Source organism: Labrus mixtus, chromosome 12 (assembly GCF_963584025.1).
Source record: "Labrus mixtus chromosome 12, fLabMix1.1, whole genome shotgun sequence".
Lineage (NCBI taxonomy): Eukaryota > Metazoa > Chordata > Actinopteri > Labriformes > Labridae > Labrus > Labrus mixtus.
In genome coordinates this window covers 3,367,295-3,386,431 of record NC_083623.1, presented here as the reverse complement: position 1 = coordinate 3,386,431, position 19,137 = coordinate 3,367,295, and the positions used below count along the sequence as shown (strand labels likewise).

At 40.2% G+C, this 19,137-nt stretch overlaps 1 protein-coding gene and 1 pseudogene across 1 annotated transcript; both read left to right on the top strand.

Moving 5' to 3' along the window:
* The first annotated feature begins 1,389 nt into the window (after nucleotides 1-1,389).
* On the top strand, nucleotides 1,390-5,714 carry LOC132984666 (cytochrome P450 2K1-like). The gene is made up of 9 exons (XM_061051539.1): nucleotides 1,390-1,760; nucleotides 1,879-2,041; nucleotides 2,638-2,787; nucleotides 2,868-3,028; nucleotides 3,144-3,323; nucleotides 4,639-4,780; nucleotides 4,871-5,055; nucleotides 5,183-5,324; nucleotides 5,409-5,714. The coding sequence occupies exons 1-9, from the start codon at nucleotides 1,554-1,556 to the stop codon at nucleotides 5,606-5,608; spliced, it is 1,530 nt and encodes a 509-aa protein (XP_060907522.1). The 5' UTR covers nucleotides 1,390-1,553; the 3' UTR covers nucleotides 5,609-5,714.
* Nucleotides 5,715-7,820: 2,106 nt separating this feature from the next.
* LOC132985381 (cytochrome P450 2K4-like) lies at nucleotides 7,821-19,137 on the top strand (annotated as a pseudogene).

Sequence of the window (19,137 nt, the reverse complement as noted above, 5' to 3'; positions counted from 1 at the left end):
GAAGTCACTTGGCTAAAAGTTGCTCAGAGCTGGGCTCATAGTTCATTAATGTTGGGTCTTTGTAGATAATGTAATAAATAGTAAGGCCAAGATTGTTTTTTTTTAGATAACATTTGTTATGAATTGGGGCAATAAAAAAATAATAATAATTGATTGAATGATTAGTTGGTTTAACTAAATTCTTAACATTCCAAATGTGTTCCTGGACATTTAAGGAAAGTTGTACATTGATCCAGAAAAGTTAATCATTTACTTCAATTTGTAGATAAATCAGAACGTGTGTGTGTGTGTGTGTGTGTGTGTGTGTGTGTGTGTGTGTGTGTGTGTGTGTCTGCCTGCCTGCCGGCCACTCTAGGGTCTTAAATGCCGGTCATCTCAGGATCACCAGGTCAGATTTCAACGAAGCAACTTTTAACAGAACTGCCTTCTCCTAAGTTGATCTGGCACTACTACCACCCGACGTCCCTGATGCCCAGCCACCACCATCGCTTGTCAGACCCGCCTTGTGCACCTTGTTCTGCATATTTACTTTACTTGTCTGTTAACACTAGACAACACTTTACTGATTCAAGATCAGATCATCAGACACAGCCAGTAATCCATTATGCACTGATCATGCCCGTCAAGTGACAAGTATCATCCAATCACAACCCCCTCATATGCATCAGATATACCTACAGCATCAAAATCACCAAATCCTGCTGAAATTAGTTTCGCTCATGGATTGGTTGGCATGTGGCGCACAAGTATGGATAAAAATATGCATAAACCGGCAAAAAGAAAATACTGGGTTAAGGCCGCTGCAACAAAAACGAAAGCCTTCAGTACCTTATGCTGTCGGGAGTTTTCAATAGGCCACAAAGGTGAGCATGTCCAAACACAGCATGCTGCTACACAGATGCACAAGAATGCCATGCTAGTGGAATCATTTGATTCCACAAAGACAGAATGTGTCCTACATGCCCTGGGCTGGTTTGTGTTCGTGCTAGGAAATGTAATCTTAGCAGCGCCACTGATGATGTGTCTCATGTGCCAAGTCACTGGTACAGCATCTCTTACGTTTTGTAAAGAATGAATCCGGCTGAGAAGTTCAAGTGCAAACTGAAGTTTTTCACCTCTTTGTTTCAACACGCAGCTGCAGGGTTTATGAACACAACAACTCATCACAACCCTAGGGCTGTTGACTTTATGCTCAACAAACAAGAGCTATCCTGACTGTTTACATTCTCTGCAACTGTTGTCGCGTTTTTCTCTTTCACTATTCCCACTTCCACTCATGGATGTAACCTCTGCCATCTGCCTCCTAACTCTGAGAGGTCAAGGTACTTTTTCCTTATTTATATATTTTTCAAGTAATATAAAATAATTCAGCATTAATCTGCATGCTAAATGTAAGCATCCACAGCCGCATTACCAGATCTCTCAAACATAGCCTAGTTAATGATTAAATAACAATAAAGGACAAATGGCATTACCCTTCAGACCCAGTGCCAGAGTTTGCAGCAAACTTTTTTTCTGTGAGTGACCATAAGGACACATTTTCCTCTGAAGCCATGGAGATACCAGGACTTTATCTCCAATCCTCCAGTTCTGCCTTTCTACTCGGGGCTCTGTTGGGCCTCCTGCTCCTCTACTTAATCTCATCCTCCAGCTTCCACTCCAAAGGAGACAGCAAGGAGCCTCCAGGACCAAAGCCACTTCCTCTACTGGGGAACCTGCTGCAACTCGACCGCAAGATACCCTACAATACATTGGTGGAGGTGAGCCAGCTTAACAGTAGTTTGTTGTTTCTGCCTTTGATGTAGATCTTTTGCTTGTCTGCTTCCTCATTTAAGTGAAATAAAAGAATTATTTTTGACACAATAACCCTGGTTCCAGCTTTCCAAGGAATATGGATCGGTATTCACTGTCTATTTGGGGCCTAAGAAAGTGGTGGTCCTGGCAGGATACAAAACTGTGAAGGAGGCGCTTGTAAATCATGCTGATGAATTTGGAGAAAGAGATCCAATACCTATCATGCATGAAAGGAACCAGGGACATGGTGAGGAAAGAGAGAAAATGATCACTGTCTTAGTCTGAATTCTGTTTTTTAACTGCCAATGTCCACATAGGCCATGCACGCTGGGGTCAGTCAGTGCCACGGTTTTTCGGCGTTGGACAGCGTGAGCCCCCTGTCCCCACTTAGTCCGTTTCTGGAGTGTGAGCGCAGCCATGAGCAGCTGTAAACTCATCACAGGATAACTACAAGATCCCTGTTGATAAAGTGATGAAATGTACAATCAGGGATCTGTATATTGGGTTTTATTTTTGTAATTGACCAGATGCTCTGTGCGTTTCATTGTTTGACTTCCTGTCCGGGTTGATCTATTCTTTCCAACGGGTCGTGAAAAATAGACTCGCAGCTTATTTGAGACGGAGCAGAATGTAGTGGCGCTGCTGGCACCCTCTAAAGAACGACCGCTGAGCTTCCTGGAAATAGGAGCGTTGACTAGAGTGGCAGCTAACGCCGCCGTAGTGCGCAGTGCTGATGGACCAAGGCATGCACTGACTACATGGAAATTGGCAGTAACTTGAGTAAACGCTGCCAACCTTAAGCTGATTTTTTTTTTTAATAGATCAAAAACTATTTCTATTAAGGTATTCTGTGGTCGAATGGAGATTCTTGGAAAGAGATGAGGCGTTTTGCCCTGACAAACCTAAAAGACTTTGGGATGGGCAAGAGGGCCAGTGAGGACAAAATCATAGAGGAATGTGACCATCTCATTGAGCTGTTTTTAAAATTCAAAGGTAAATATAATTCCCATCTTTCATTTACTGGGAAAAAGAACTAGAAAAGTGTTCATTGTTTTCTTAACTCCCTGCTGTAGGAGAAGCTTTTGATACGACCCAGCCAGTGTACTATCCGGTCTCTAACATCATCTGCTCCATGGTCTACGGCAGCAGATTTGAGTATGACAGTCCAGTCTTTAAATCCCTGTTAGATCGCATAAACAGACTCGGACCACTTCTGGGCTCTCCTTCAATGAAGGTACAGTATCATGTGTTGGTTTTTATCCATGCCTTTAAAACATGAATGTTTTTTCTATTTTTCCCTCGCCATTATAGTAGTTTTTTCCCCAAGAATATATATAAATCTGTCACAGGTGTACAACCTGTTCCCGTGGTTTTGCAAATGGATTGCAAACAGGAAGGAGTTCCACAGGTTGGGGGATGCCACCAGGAAACAGAACATAAAGCTGTTCAGTGATTTGAAAGAGAATCTCACTCCAGAGACGTGCAGAGGTTTTGTGGACGCTTTTCTGGTCCGAAAACAAAATCTGGAGGTTAGAGAATTTAAATTTTTTTATCAATCAATCAATCTTTATTTGTAAAGTGCAAGTTCAAAACAAAATGTTATCTCGAAACACTTGACAAAATGTAGGTAAAAGACCTTACTCATTGTTATGTAACAAAAGAAAAAATGGGATGGGGGAGATGGATAGGGACGAACAGAGGGCGAGGGGGGGTCCCCACAAACAATCCCGAGGAACCTGTTGTTACTTCCCATCGCTGTTACTACAAGGAGACGCTATGCTTAACTACAGTGTGCTGAAAGGGACAAAATGGCATGCGATTTATATTATGAGACAATCTGCAACCTCCCCCTCCTCCCCTCCCCTCCCTCGGCAAGGGCGTTGCTTTATGATTGTTTGTCATGGGGGTAAGTCAGTTGTTTGTTATGGAAGGAGGTATCCCGATCCAGTAGGCAAGTATGCTGAGCCAAAGATTGAGTTTGGAATTACTTAAACTTTCTGGGTTTATTTTATTGAAAAGACTTGAGGGAGTAAATGACGGATAGCAAACGAGGGATGAAGGCTCGCTGTTTGGTAATGATTGGTAGAGTGTAGTAGAGGACATTTGACATTTGTGCTATAAACGGGTCTGATGTCTCTGTAAACATAATCTGCAGTATAACTTAAACACACTTGAACTCCTCTCCAGGTCAATCTGGAAATCAATCATCTATCGATGGAGTTTGCACCTGACAAAGTACACAACTTGTCTACTTGAGTTAAAGCATATACACTACAAGTGAACGTTGCTTAGTCAAATTATGACACGAGATAAAGTTCTGGAGTTGCTTTTAAAAATACTTAAGTATTCAAACTACTACCAAAAAAAATATTGTTGTATTTTCAAAACAGGTGCATTCAAAAATACAAGGGTGTCCATACTGCTTCGTTATGTTTAGTTAGAAAACATTATTTACATTTTGTAAACTCAAATGCTACAGATTTCCAGATTTGCAGTTCCAAAATAAAAGGAGCAATTTCATGAACAACAAAAAATTACCCGATGAGCTGATGGGAAAATATCAGTCAGGCCTTCACACAGAGAGAAAACATTCACATTTCCAACATGACTTAAGATATCACCACGAGTGCTCAGGTGGAGAATCTTCAACCTTCTCTGCCGTAGCTGTCATTACGGATTAAATCTTGAAAAGGAAAATTCATTAGGTGACTTCAGAACAAAAGTAGCGCGTAAACTAACTCTGAATTATGTGTCAGTAACATTAAGCAGTGAAACTCTTTTTGAACTTATTGGGGGTAAAATGCTTTAGTTTAAAGAACACCACTGATGAGTATTTCCCTTCAGGAGTCTGGGATTACCAGCGGTCACTTCCATGAAGACAACCTTTTGATGACAGTTTCCAATCTGTTTTCTGCTGGCACTGATACGACTGCAACAACGCTAAGATGGGGACTTCTCTTTATGGCCAGGTATCCAAAAGTCCAGGGTAAGGGGCTCAGGATATCCACATCTTCACTAGTTAGACATACAGTCTAAGAATTTGCCTTTATAAAAACGATGTCTTCTCATCCTCCAGACCAGGTCCAAGACGAGCTGAGTAGAGTTATAGGAAGTCGTCAAGTACAGCTGGACGACAAGAGGAACCTTCCATTCACCAACGCTGTCATCCATGAGACACAGAGACTGGCGAACATTGCCCCCATAGCCCTCCCTCACAGAACGAGCCAGAATGTAACCTTCCAAGGTCACTTCATTAAGAAGGTCTGACTGGAGAAAACACCAAATATTCTATTACATTATTTCAGTATTAGATTATATCTATTAACTTGGTGCAAATTGTGTCAATTTGATGAACATGGAATATTTATTTCATCTGTGTTGTCTACAGGGGACCACAGTGTATCCTCTCTTGACGTCTGTCCTGTATGATGAGAATGAGTGGAAAAGCCCACACACCTTTAATCCCGCCCACTTCCTCAACAAAGATGGAAAGTTTGTCAAGCGAGACGCCTTCATGCCTTTTTCTGCAGGTTTGTGAGCTCAACCATCTCTTCTTCTTTTCCGTGTTCAGTCCACTGACAGACCGCCTGGAGCCTTTCTTCTTTGTTTTGCAGGTCGCAGGGTTTGTCTGGGAGAGAGTCTTGCCAGGATGGAGCTCTTCATCTTTTTCACCACCTTACTGCAACACTTCCGTTTCGCTCCTCCTCCTGGAGTGTCAGTGGAAGAAATGGATCTGACGCCACAAATGCTCCTCTTCCAGGATCCCCCATCTCATAAACTATGTGCTGCACCTCGAATGCCTCGAGAAGGATGATGGATCGAGAATTTAAAAGCATGTGATGAAAATGAGAGAAGGAAAATCTGAAACGTTATTGAACGCTGCTGAAAATGTTATACGTCTGATGAATTCCTCTATGGCTACTTGTCCTTTTCTTCTTTTCTTCTTTATTTCGAACAATTAAAAAACAGATGAAAATTAATAAACAAATGGAAAAAAAATTAAATCTGTAGAAAAAAAAATTAAAATAAAAAGCCAATTTCAATATAATACACATTTGACTCGTTCGAAAAGGGATATGAAGGAGGCTTGTCAAGTCCTACCCCCATTCTTCACCATTAACAAATGCAAAATCCAATAAAATAAACTAAACGGACAATACAAAACAAATACTCCAATCGAGCTATTAAGAAAAACAGAACAAAACAAAAACAAACAAAAAAAAGAACAAAATGAACAGGCGCCATTAACAGCTGTGAGATTTACATTCTCCTTCCTCATTTCTGTACTTTTCAAAGATATATCTTTTGTACATTTTTTAAAATTGCATTATATTCATACTGAAATCATCACCCAGATATTACAAAGAAAGACATTCTTGTAAACAGATGTGTAAAATTAATTTGTAATATTTAGATTTATTATGATTATGTGTGACCTTTGCAGCAGAAACTTTCAAATAACCCAAATTGTAATGTTTCAGACACCCAAACTTAAAGGAGCAATATGCAATTCTGACACCTAGTGTTTAAAATGAGTACTGCAGTCCAAATTCTAAACATTGTAGAGAGCTGTCCCCCCCCCCCCCCCCCCCCCCCTCCTCTCTAGAGTCCATGCTCACACAGGTCACCATGTGGTGGACTCTGAAGCTTCAGTGTTTATCCAGCTCTGCATGGGTCTGTAAACCTTTCTGTGTTCTAACCTCTCTCCATTTTTCAAAAGCATCTCCAATATTGATCCTAGTTTGAGCACGTTTCTGCTCGTGGAGCTTATTAGAAACATGCAGAGGCTTTTTAGGTCGGGTACAATCACTTCTATCTGAACCACTTCTCTTGCCCGCTTCCATCGCTGCAACACCTGTTGACCTGATAACTGCTCTCATATCTGACAAACCGAGGGGCGTCCAAAACGGCTGTGTGGGGGGGACGCCTTAAAAGCGCAGATTCAGAGCATTCAGGAGCAGAATCTAAAGTTAGAAGGAGGACATACTGGCTGCTGTATTGTTGTCAGAGAAGCCAGCACTTCAACATAGCATGTTTCCTTAATGCCTGATCATAGAGTAAGGTCACTTTATCATTTCAGTCAGTAGATATCTGACAGATTGGACCTTTAAAGCAAGATCACTAACTCCAGAAAGCATATCTACTTGAACTGCTAACATTAAAGTTTCTCAAAGATTGAATAGTCCCGTGTCGTTTTTATCCTTTAATTTTTAACCAATGTTTATGTAGCACCATTCATTCATAAAGCAACTCAAAGTGCTTTACAGAGTTCAAAACAGAACATTTATGACATGCGTCTAACATTGTTATAGTGCTCCATAGTAAGGCAAGGCAAGCACAGAGAGACTCAGGAAGAGCTTCTCCCCTCACGCTGTCAGGACTCTGCCCTCCTCAGGTGAAAACAGAGAACCTCATCTACACACCATGAAACTGTGACTGTAACATGATGCACACCACACATTCACACTCTGCACATTGCACTTTTTTGTTGTTCTGCTGGTTGAAATGTAAACAGAGTGTCTCTAAAAACCCAACAGAGCACTTGTGGAATCTCATGTGGATCTATCTAACAGTGCTTCGGTTTCAGTATATCTACTCAAGTTGTGGTTTCGTAAGAAATGTAGATATTTTATTGTCATGTAATTTAATTGTTAAATAATCAACCCTGCTCTCCAACTAAGTGCAAACTTCAACTTCTGCCTCTTTTGACACAGCCGCAGGGTTTATGAACTCATGTCTTTAAATGCTCTTAATGCCATACATGCTTTGTTTTCTAATTCTGTAAATCCCTTTCAGTTGCTTTATTTTTTGAATGGTGACCCCTTGCTCACTTAACCCCCAAATGCACTTTCAACAAGTGCGCACTTAGACCTTTTGATAGTAGTGTGGATATTGGGACGAGGCTGAAGTCTTTAACCTGTGAAATCGATAGATAACCGGTGATCACAATAGATGTGTTTCACCTTGGGACTTTTTGAATATTTGACTATGTGACCACACCTGGTTGAAACGTTGTGATCATTAAAACCTTTTTTTTTGCGACATTCGAGCAAGTTTGCGGGCCTACCTTCTTCCTAAGAAATAACCCGTCACACCTAGAAAAGTTAATGTTTACCATTGTTGTAACCGTTGAATTGGTCACTGCCCTCAAGCTGACTTCCTCTATTGATAGGCTTTCACGGTCTGGAATAGTGTTTGGTCATTGTTTTAGCAACATTACAACACAACTTTCTTCAAAAAAATCATGGGAATATTTGATGTATTTCTGCAGTCCTTCGGTTCTGTCTCCCTGTTCGGGGGTTCTGGTGGTCCTGCTGGTCTGCCTCCTCTTCTCCAGCTTCAGCATCCCAGCAGGGAGGAAGGAGCCTCCAGGACCAAAACCCCTTCCCCTGCTCGGAAACCTGCTGCAGTTAGATCTAAAACGACCCTAACACATTAGTGAAGGTGAGCCAGAGACTGGAATAAGTATGTTTCTTTGACAGTGTTTCTTTTGAGGAGCAAAGGAGGAGCAATTAAGACTCAGCTTCAGTCAGTTAAATTAAAAACCACAGACCAGGAAAGAAATCTGGGTGTAGTGATGGACTCAGACCTACATTTTAAAAGCCACATTAAGACAATTACATAGCCAGCCTACACCATCACCTGAAGAATATACCAAGAATTAGAGGACAAATGTCCCAGCAGGACCTGGAAAAACTTGTCCATGCTTTTTCATTCCCTACTCTCTTTCCATGATTTCCAACTCTTACCCACTGTCCTCTCTCTCCGTTAAAGGCAGAAAATGCCCAAATATAAATCTTAAAAAAAAAAAGAAAAGTCGCAATAGAATCGTATGTCTCGAGTAGCGTGATAATATCGTATCGTGGGGACTGTTGTGATTACCACCCCTCGTAACTACCTCCTTTTCTATGTTGTCAACTACGAGAACTACAAATTCTTATCTACAAAAATAGGTGAGTGCACGTTCAGTCGAGTTTTAATTTTCATTAACGTCATAGTAAGGTAAAACAAATACAGGAATAAAAGACAAATATAAGAATCCTTGCAGTTTGCTTGTCATATATGGTGTGTATTCACAGGAGTATTAGGTGTATTCAAGTGTGCTTTATTTTCCAATTTCCCTGTGAGAGTGTTCAAATAAGAAAACACATATTTGGTAATAGTATGAAAGCATGTATTAATGAGCAACATGAAAGCACACGACTTCTGAGCCAGTCAGTCTGTGGCTACTGAGGTCGATTGAGGACATTGATTACATGACTGTTTGGAACCGGTTGTGTAACTGTCGGCAATAATAAATAATATGCAAACAAGAGACAAGGGTCCGGTCCAGCAGCATGCTGCCAGATGTTTCCCTTAAAAGGTGACTGATGGAGCTCTGTATAGAAAAGCTTAGTCATCAAGGTCCTGTTTACATGACAATGATTTCAGCAGAAGGTGGTATACTATATGGTGCTCCTATACATGGCAACGGCATTTTGGGTGCCTGTAAACACGTGGGGCCAGATCCACTAAGAATGGATTGCATCATCAAATAGCACCATGAATTTCACAGCAATAGCACCCGCAATCTGCCCTCTTTAAGCACCCGATCCACAAAAAAACATGCACTAATGATATGCCAGCTCGAACATGCCCATAAAGTTGTCCTGCATCGTGCAGTTTGCTCTTGTTTTGCGTCTTAATGTGAGGAAGAGCTGTCTGCGTTCATGGCTTTGATTTGAGATAATTCCTTCTTATTACAGTATATAAGAGATAATAATAGAGCAACTTTAAATTACCTGTTGTAGTTGACCTTTTCTCAAGTCGATATGTCTGTTGCTATTTTGACATTCACTCTGCTGTAGATTCAGAGTGTAAGCTTTAGTTATGTTATGTGTTCATTTATAATACATTTTTGTTGCTGTTCAGGATGTTTTATCTCTACAGTTTTTGGTTTATTTCTGATCAAGTGGGCGCCAGCATGAAATTTAAATGCGCCGCCTTTCTTTTGTTTTGTGTCCCGAGTTTTGTTATTTCACATCACAAGTTCCAATCACAAGTTCAGAATTTGAGGTTCGATGAAAAATCAAAAAAGACATGCACATACCTTAGGGGTGCTGGATTAAAAAAAAAAACAAAGGTAAAGATTTTGGAAACAACATTTTTGGAAAGAGATATCCAAACAGTATTTTTGCTATGGTAGCTTTGCTGTAATGTTAGTCTTTCACACAGTGTGAAGTCATTTTTTGATACCATTCAGTAAGCAATGCTCAGTTGACTCAGACCAAAATTCTTATAAGCCTCTGCCTTCCTTCTCATTGTTATGTACCTCTAGCTTTCAAAACAATATGGCTCCGTGTTCACTGTGCGTCTTGGATCCAAAAGAGTGGTGGTTCTGTCGGGATACAGGACGGTGAAGGAGGCACTTGTCAACTATGCGGATGAGTTTGGAGAAAGAGAGCCACTGAGGATAACACATGAAACCAGTCAAGGCCACGGTAGGGAAAGAAAAACATTTAGCAAATCAGATCCAGTTTTTAGCTCCCCAAAACATGTGTGTGAAGTTTCTTGTTCTAAATCCACTCTGATCCTGTATTTGATCATGTCTATAAACCCCTCTATTTCAGCCCTGCTCAGAACAGGCTGTTTCTGTGTCTGTACCTTTAAATATGTAAATGAGCGGTGTCTGACCACGCCCCCTCTCTGGAAGGGCTCGGGTGTACTCGGTGCTTTCTCGCTCCATGTCCTATTGTTTACGGTGAGAAGGCAGACTCAGAGGGCAGAACAAACACCTAGCTGTGGGAGTATCACCCACCTGGGGGAGGGGCTACTGCCCTTTGTGATGTCATGAAGGGAACATCTACAAACGGCCTGTTTGAACACACATTTTCTGAAAAGTGAAGCAGGGGAAAGACGGAGAGGATGGACTTTTCTAATAATTTGGGGGTTTGTAGACAGACTAGGGACACGTGTTAGAAAAACATGGTGAAGAGGATTTTACATAATATGTGATCTTTAAGAAAATGTTAAAAGTCTTTACTTCTGGCTTATTTCCTGTTAGGGGTTTTATTGTCCAGTGGAGATTCGTGGAAAGAGATGAGGCGTTTTTCCTTGACGAACCTGAGAGACTCTGGGATTGGCAAAAGGGCCGGTGAGGACAAAGTCATTGACGAATGTTTTCACCTTATGGAAGTGTCACTGTTTAAGCACAATAAGCTGCATGGCTTAAATTTTTTTTAAATTATCTTCTTTTTTTATCTTGTTGCAGGAGAAGCCTTTGATACAACTCAACCAATAAACTACGCAGTGTCTAATATTATCAGCTCCATTGTTTACGGCAGCAGATTTGAATACGATGACCCTGAGTTCACATCATTGGTCGATCAATCGAACAAAAGAATTCAACTTGGAGGGTCCCCTTCAATGCAGAAGAAAACAGTTTGTAAGAAGAACCCTTTTACTTAAATGTCCATAGGTCAAACTTTGAGAGGCAGTCAGCGAAGGCTAAAAAATCCAATAAGGGCAAATCCACAAAATCCAAAAAATCCAAACAAAGTTCAAAACCGGGCAAGCAAACACAAGGAAACGAAGCTGGAAAGCATAGACACACTAAGCCCTGGCACAAACTAAAAGATTTTGAAAATCATATTAATATCAATCAATTATAATGAGTGGTGAGCAACGAGATGACCAACTCAGCTCTCCACACAATAACTGATTGCACCACAGGAGTATCTGGCAAGATAATCAGGCCTTTGCTGGGTTTGGTGGGAAGGGGGGAATCGGTCCCAAAATCGGCCCAATTATCCTGTAGTGAGTATCCCGCTTAAGGAGACAATGACAATCTGGCAGAGGCCTAGTGGAAACAGGATTATATACAGGTCAGAATATTTGCAGATGAGACACAGGTGTTGGGACAGAAAGCGGGAAACAGAACAATGGCAGGAAGCAAGACTAGATATGATACAAAAGCACCAGATTACAAAGTAAAAGCTGTATAACTTGTTCCCGTGGATCGGCAAATGGTTCGTTAACCTTAAAGAATTCCAGAAACACACTGACTGGGTTTTAAACCAAAACTTGACTTCAGGCACCTAAAGGAAACCCTCAATCCACACATGTGCAGAGGATTTGTGGATGCATTTCTGGTCAGAAAACAAAATCTGGAGGTTTGTAGCATTGTGAATAATCCTCAAATTATTCGTATAGTTTGTAATTTCTTTCAAATTTAGTACAATTTAAAACATTGGGTCTTTTAGATTCAATTTAAATCATGGGTCAAAATGTGAGAAGAACATTTTTTTTGAGTGTTTGTCAGGGAATATAAATCTACCTTTGGGTATTGTAGTGTTGTAGTCAAGACCACACTAACCGAGAGCAGGACATCCCCGAGACCGAGACAAGACCAAGATATTTAGGGATCGAGACCGAGACAAGACCAAGACCAAGCTAGAGCGAGAGCGAGACCATAAATATCACTGAAAAATCATCATCTTGTGTGTTATTAAGTTAAGTTATTTGTTCTTTTAGAAAGAGGTGGTTTCCTTTTATTAACAGTAACGACGTGGATAAATACCCTATCAGTGGTGGTCTTAACCGGTCTTGATTTAGAATCTGGAGTCCGCCTAGCCTGAGGCCAAAACAAGACTGAGTAAAAATGCTTTTGATTCCGAGACGAGGCCGAAATCTTCACAAAGTGGTCACGAAATCGGTCACAACACTAGTGTATTGTAATAATCAGTCACTGCTATAATTAATGTTTACATGCAGGATTCAGGGATTACCAACAGTTACTTCCACGATGACAATCTTCAACCTCAATCTGTTTGCTGCCGGCACTGATACAACAGCTACCACACTGAGATGGGGCCTACTGCTTATGGCCAAGTATCCAAAAATACAAGGTAAGCTATATGCTCAGGTCTAAAACTCATATGACATCAAATAAAGAAAAAAGAAGAGCAAATGTTAAATACTGTTTATGGTACAAAGCCAGCTGAGGTTGGCTGTCTTTGGTTTTTCAGTGGATCAAAAACAAACATTTTGAACAAACTTAATATTTTACATTATGATGAAACTTTTGGAAAATATAGACATACACAAAGTTATTACACTTCTGAAGTGAAGATAAAGACCTTAAACAAATGCATAATTAGTGTAAATCAAATTGAGAAATGTCACAGCTAAACCCAGATCCCTGTACAGCAGACAGTTACAGAGGATATCCAGCGCTGTTCTAAAAGATGGTCAATAGACTTGAGCTTGTATAGTTCTTTTCTAGTTTTCTGACTACTCAAAGCACTTTTACACCGCAGGTCACACCTACACATTCACACACTGATGACAGAGGCTGCTATGAAAAGTGACCATGAGTATGGCTAATCCCATTCAAACACGTTTATATGCCACTGACGAGGCAACAGGATCAACTTGGGTTTAAGTGCAGGAGCTGGGGATTGATCCCAGACCTTCCAGTTGAGAGACAACCGACTCTACCAACTGAGCCTCAGCCGCCCTTTAAATGTTGAATTTTAGCTCCTCCCATCAGGATGTCCGTTTAAAGAACCATCCTGTAAAATAAAGCGATACCAGAATAGCTTTCTCCCAGCAGCCGTCAGTGAAATTAACAGGATATGATACAGCAGCAATGCTTTAGTTATAATTTTAGTATATTTATTGATCTCTGCACTTTTTTCATCTTGTCTTTCCTTTATCTAATTTTTACTGATCGGTGGTAGCTAGGTAGGTGGAAGGTAAATATTCTTATTTCTATCTTGCTTTTACTTATCTTGTTTTCACTAACAGGCTTCTCACCTGAAGTCTGTCCTGTCGTTTGTGTGTAAAAAGATGCCAACTCACTCAAATAAAGTTACCTTAACTCATAGTCCATTTTAATTTTAATTAGGTATGGTACAGCAACTCAGTCACTGGCACAACATGCATGTCAAAAGACAGTGTATGTACGCCTCTATATCAACATTTGTGTGCCCTGGAGCCCATTGTTATCATGCGGGACTAAAACTAGACACTCTAATGTGAGGAGCGCAAAAGTTGGCTTAGGATGGCACTCCAGGGTGATTTTCATGGCATTTTAGCACCAAACCTGTTTGGTTAAGTGAAAAGCATCTTGAGCCCCTTTGCCAAGTCAATGTGATTTGTTCATGCTGGTGTGAAAGGTGTTAATCAAACCACAGTGCAGACCAAACCACTATACAGAGACCCCTTGAAAAAGGTGGGTCTTCCTCCATTGTTTCTCTGACTCTATTGCGGTCGGTTCGTAGTAACAATATGAACCAAACTCCATCCGACCATATCTGCTGGAAGCATTGCGCTTTTTTGGATTGAACTAGTAACTGAAGCCAGTGGAGCAGTGCATTATGGGTAGGGTTGTTAGCCTTTCACTACCACCATATCAGCATGATGACTGGTAGCAGTTGCTCATAGAGATTTGGTCGGATGACTATATCAGTGCACAACTTTTGACAACACACAAAATCTACTCGCTCGGATTAAAGCGCTCCTTCTCCTGAACTGTCAATAAACCAAACCATACCATCATTATATGTTTAAATATTTTACTGGATAAGAACACATTTTGACCTGGGCTAAGAATGAGGAATGAATAATCCAATCGTTACCATATTGTTAGACTTTATTGTTTTGGCACTACGCTGGCAGCAGTGCTAATAAATGTTGCAATGTCAAAAATATAAAGTGAGACAACTTTGATGATATTGACATAAATTATATTCACTTTCTCCAGTAATTTTGATTGCTATCATTTATATTTCTTCCAGACCGGGTCCAGGAGGAGCTGAGCAGGGTGGTGGGGAGTCGTCCAGTGCAACTCGAGGACAAAAAGAACCTTCCGTTCACTGACGCCGTCATCCATGAGACGCAGAGAGTGGGCAACGTAGTCCCCTGTCGCTTCCCCACAAAACCAGCAGAGATGTGACCTTCCAGGGTCACTTCATTAAGAAGGTCAGACAGACTAACATACACAATATGGATCAGATCCTGTAGAAATTAATTAAAATCATGAAATGGAAGAAACATTTTAAAGTTTCAAGTAGGATGATAATGAGTTAACGTTAACGTTATATAAACTAGAAATAGAAAGAAAATGACCAAGAATTTAAAAGATAGTAGCTTCTTCAGCCAAAAAATAATAATATAGACCAAAACAAAAGTAATGCCACTCAATCATCACTTATGGGCCTCCATACACGTGTGGTGGTGGCTGTGTCTGCAGAGATTCTGTCCTCTGCCTGTATGTTGATGTCAGGATGGAGTTTGAGAGGATACAATTACAAAATACAAAATACAAAGAAGAGAAAATACGATGCGAAATGCAAAGCAGATAAACTTATTCGAAAACAAGGGTGAACCTTTGGCTAAGTTTCACCTACAGATGCAGAGTTGGTCTGCTCTCAGTTCGGCAGGCAGGGGTCAAACACCTGTGGTAAACTTGTGCTTACATGCGGTAACTTGCAGTGTAGGTGCAAGCAAGCTTCTGATGGTGATGAGCCAAGGAGGAGGGGCCCAGTTTTAATGTTGTGATTACAACCTGAAATCAGCAATGGTACTAGGTTAGGGTTTGGGGATAGGGTTTGGGGTTAGGGTTAGGCCAACTTCAAAGCATTTGCTTTACTTAGTCTGATAGCAAGAGGTAAGGTTAAAAAATCCTCAACATTTGTAGGTCCTTTTTGGTTATTTTAGAACAAAGCCTTAGAAATTATGTTTTTCCATCCACAGGGGACCACAGTGTATCCTCTCTTGACTTCTGTCCTGTATGATGAGAACGAGTGGGAAAGCCCATGTGATAGGTGTAATTTATTTGAAATAACTGATCAGTTATAAATAAATTCATGGAGAAATAAATATGATTTTAGTGACATAAAACAGCGAATTCTTGTAAAAAATGTCATAAAACAATTGTAGAAGTTCATAAGTTTAATAATTTGTAAAAGATATCAGTGTTAAAACAGATTCAGTCTGAAGGATTTCAAACACTTTAAAACTTATTTTTTTGTTAAAAACCTTTGAAATATACAGATATGTCTGCCAAGATTTATGAATCTGTCATCTACCTGTAATGTCTATCAAGAGATAATGCATGTGATTGCCGAGGCCGGAAGGGGGAGCTCTCAGCCGCGATGCCTCATTCTGCATGACGCTGACAGAGGAAGCATCGTGTCTTGAGTCCATTTATTCATTTTACCCTTTTTCAGGTAAAAAGATAATATATATCTGTGTTTATCTACAAAGGATGTTTCTAGAGATGTTTTCGTGTTTATTGTTAGGAACTTACAGAAAGGTTGATGTTTAAAATGTTGTATTTACATTTTATGAAAGTTCAGTAAGACACTAAGCTAGGTTAGCTCCGTGTTGTATGTCGTCCACATGTCACCACACGAGGTCAGTGTTGGCATGAGCGCGTGTGTAGGTCTGGACGTGTGTGTATATTAAGATTAAGAATCTGAAAGTGTTTATAAGAATAGTCATGGTTGAGAATATTCATGTTTAATCGTGTCAGTGAGCACATATATTTTTTTGTTAGGAAGAAATTGTTCACAGAAGAAATATGAAGTAAAGTGATAGACAGGATATTTTTGTTTGTATTTTCAACACTGTTGATTATTTTATTATATTGTACTTACCTGTTATGTTTCATATTTGCCTGTGAAAAGAAATCACCATTGTGACTATGTGGATCATTTTGAAAAAGATAAATTAAATCATTCTGCATGACGCTGACAGAGGAAGCATCATGTCTTGAGTCCATTTATTAATTTTACCCTTTTTCAGGGCACAACACCCACACACCTTTAATCCCGCCCACTTCCTGGACAATGATGGAAAATTTGTCAAGCGAGATGCCTTCATGCCTTTTTCTGTTGGTTTGTTAGCTCAGCTTTCCCTTCTTGTCGATGTTCTGTTTACTAACAGTTGACCTAAAAATGTGTCTTTGTTCTCTGCCGTAGGTCGAAGGATATGCGTCGGAGAGAGTCTGGCCCGGATGGAGCTCTTCATCTTCTTCACCACCCTCCTTCGGAACTTTCACTTCACTCCTCCACCTGGAGTTTCAGAGGATGATCTGGATCTGACTCCTTGTGTGGGATTCATGCTCGGCCCTTTAACCCATAAACTGTGTGCTGTGCCCTGTATGTTGATGTCAGGATGGAGTTTGAGAGAAGATACAATTACAAAATACAAAATACAAAGAAGAGAAAATACGATGCGAAATGCAAAGCACTTCAACCCATAAACTGTGTGCTGTGCCCTGTATGTGAGAGGGAGAGGGCCTGAAAATGCGGCTTGTTTTAGTCAATAGACTCATCCCAGTTATATGTTATTTGGCAATTTTTTTGCAGGATTTAGCAATGCACAATTTAACAAGCTCAGTTTGACCATCATAGTGAGGGTGTTTCTATTTTAACCAGGAGACCCCTGTGTTCCCCTATGAAACTAAAATTAAATAAATATATAGTCATAAAGTAAACATAGTATACATTTAATCACGTTTTAGTTTTTATTACCCATTGCAGGATTTAACAACAATCAGGTAGAACTCATTCTGAAATATGAAGGAAGTCTCCTGAGTTTAATCATGTATAGACCCTTCACAGGGTCCACATCTCAATGATAACACGATATAAGCTGGAGGCGAAATGAAGCTAAACTAGAAGGAAACACATATCGCCGCCACAGAGTAGTATGCAACATAGGAGAATTATAATGTCATCTTGTTGGGCAACAGAAGAGAAGGAGTAATAACAGTAATGTCTTGTAACTGAAATTCTACTGTGTACCAACTCCTCCTGCAACCGGCAAAGACAAGAGAGCATCGCTCTTGGCGAAGATTTGACTCCTGCTGCCTTTCCCCTCTTCATCTGCCACGGAAAACCTGCCCAATTCTGTTGATCAACCTTCAACAGATTGAACAGCTGACTTAACTTTGCCCCGATCACGAAGAGATTGATCCCAAGTAAGATGATTTTTTCTGGGCAGATATAGTTTTAGGAAGTGTTTATTTTATAACAACTGATAATTGTGCATTATTGTTGATGGACGGTTACATCCTGTTCATCTGTTTTAAGCTGCTGCATTTGTTTAATCGTTGTTTAACCGCTGTGTTCACATATCGGTGTGTTTTATTCACTCTGTACTAGCTTACCTTCAGTCAACTGTTTTCACAATCTGTCAATGAATCGAAGTCCGGCCACTGGCTTTCTGGCATTTCAGTTATAGTTACTCTCTCTCTTAAGTAGATATTTTCTTTGCTGTAGTTTAGTTTCTAATTAGTATTTTTTTGATTGAGTTTCTTTAATTGCAGATTGTGTTGCTCTGTTTAATAAATTATGTTATAATTAAGAGCAGTTGACTGTGATTACTGGTGTATGTGCATTGTGATAACAACTGGGTGCGAGGGCTAGTGTGCTGATTCACGCCTTCCATTTATTTAAATACAGATATTTATTAAAAATTAAATCAATCAATCAATCAATCATTATTTGTATAGCGCCAATTCATAACAACTGTTATCTCAAGAATCTTTACAAAAGAGCATATGGGATAATATGCAGGAAGGATTTCTCCTTTGTAATCCTCACGTTCCTGTTGTCCACACTTCCTTGCCGCTGAGGTGGGGTTGGAGCAGGCCGTGCATGAATGAGGAAGGCGATTGTTTAGGGGACGGCACAGTCCGGTGGAGGCTGGGCGCCAGGGACTTTGGGGGAACCTTGCTGAAGTTTGGGGGAGCTCTGTCTACTAGACACACCATCTAATATTAATAATATTGGTATTTAACTAATCAAATTCAAGACAGATGTTTGTGTTATTTGGTTATTATTCCCTGATTTTAGGGTGGTGCGACTTTGTCTTTAATTTATATTAATTATTTTGTACATTTAATAGCCAAATCGACTACATAAAATCCCTACAAAATTGTTTCCTGTGTGTGAGCTCTTCAAAACCCCAACATAATTGGTGCCCTGTGTGAGGCCCTGAATAAACCAGCTTTATCTCATTGTTTATGCACAGTAATCCAGAGTTTGTATTCTTAAGTAATTCTTCTAAAAAAAACTTTCATATAAAGCAGACATAAAGTTGTATTTTAGTTTGCTTAATGAACTTGGTGTGAATTTCCTCACCTAGCTTCCAGGATAGAGTGACGGGTTTTAAAACTGAGACGGTGTTTGCTCTCACACAGACATTGACACCTACACTTCTTCTGTGCTGGATTATATAAATACCACCATCGACAGTGTTACAACATGGAAGCAGATCACCACATACCCAAATCAGAAGCCATGGATGTCTCCTGCTGAAGGCCCGCAACACCGCCTTCAGATCAGATGA

Excerpts from the sequence above, each read along its gene's own strand:
- LOC132984666 (XM_061051539.1), top strand. The coding sequence starts at position 1,554 with ATGGAGATACCAGGACTTTATCTCCAATCCTCCAGTTCTGCCTTTCTA. Across the intron at positions 2,042-2,637 it reads TGAAAGGAACCAGGGACATG|GTATTCTGTGGTCGAATGGA; the intron begins GTGAGGAAAGAG and ends ATTTCTATTAAG. Across the intron at positions 3,029-3,143 it reads TGGGCTCTCCTTCAATGAAG|GTGTACAACCTGTTCCCGTG; the intron begins GTACAGTATCAT and ends AATCTGTCACAG.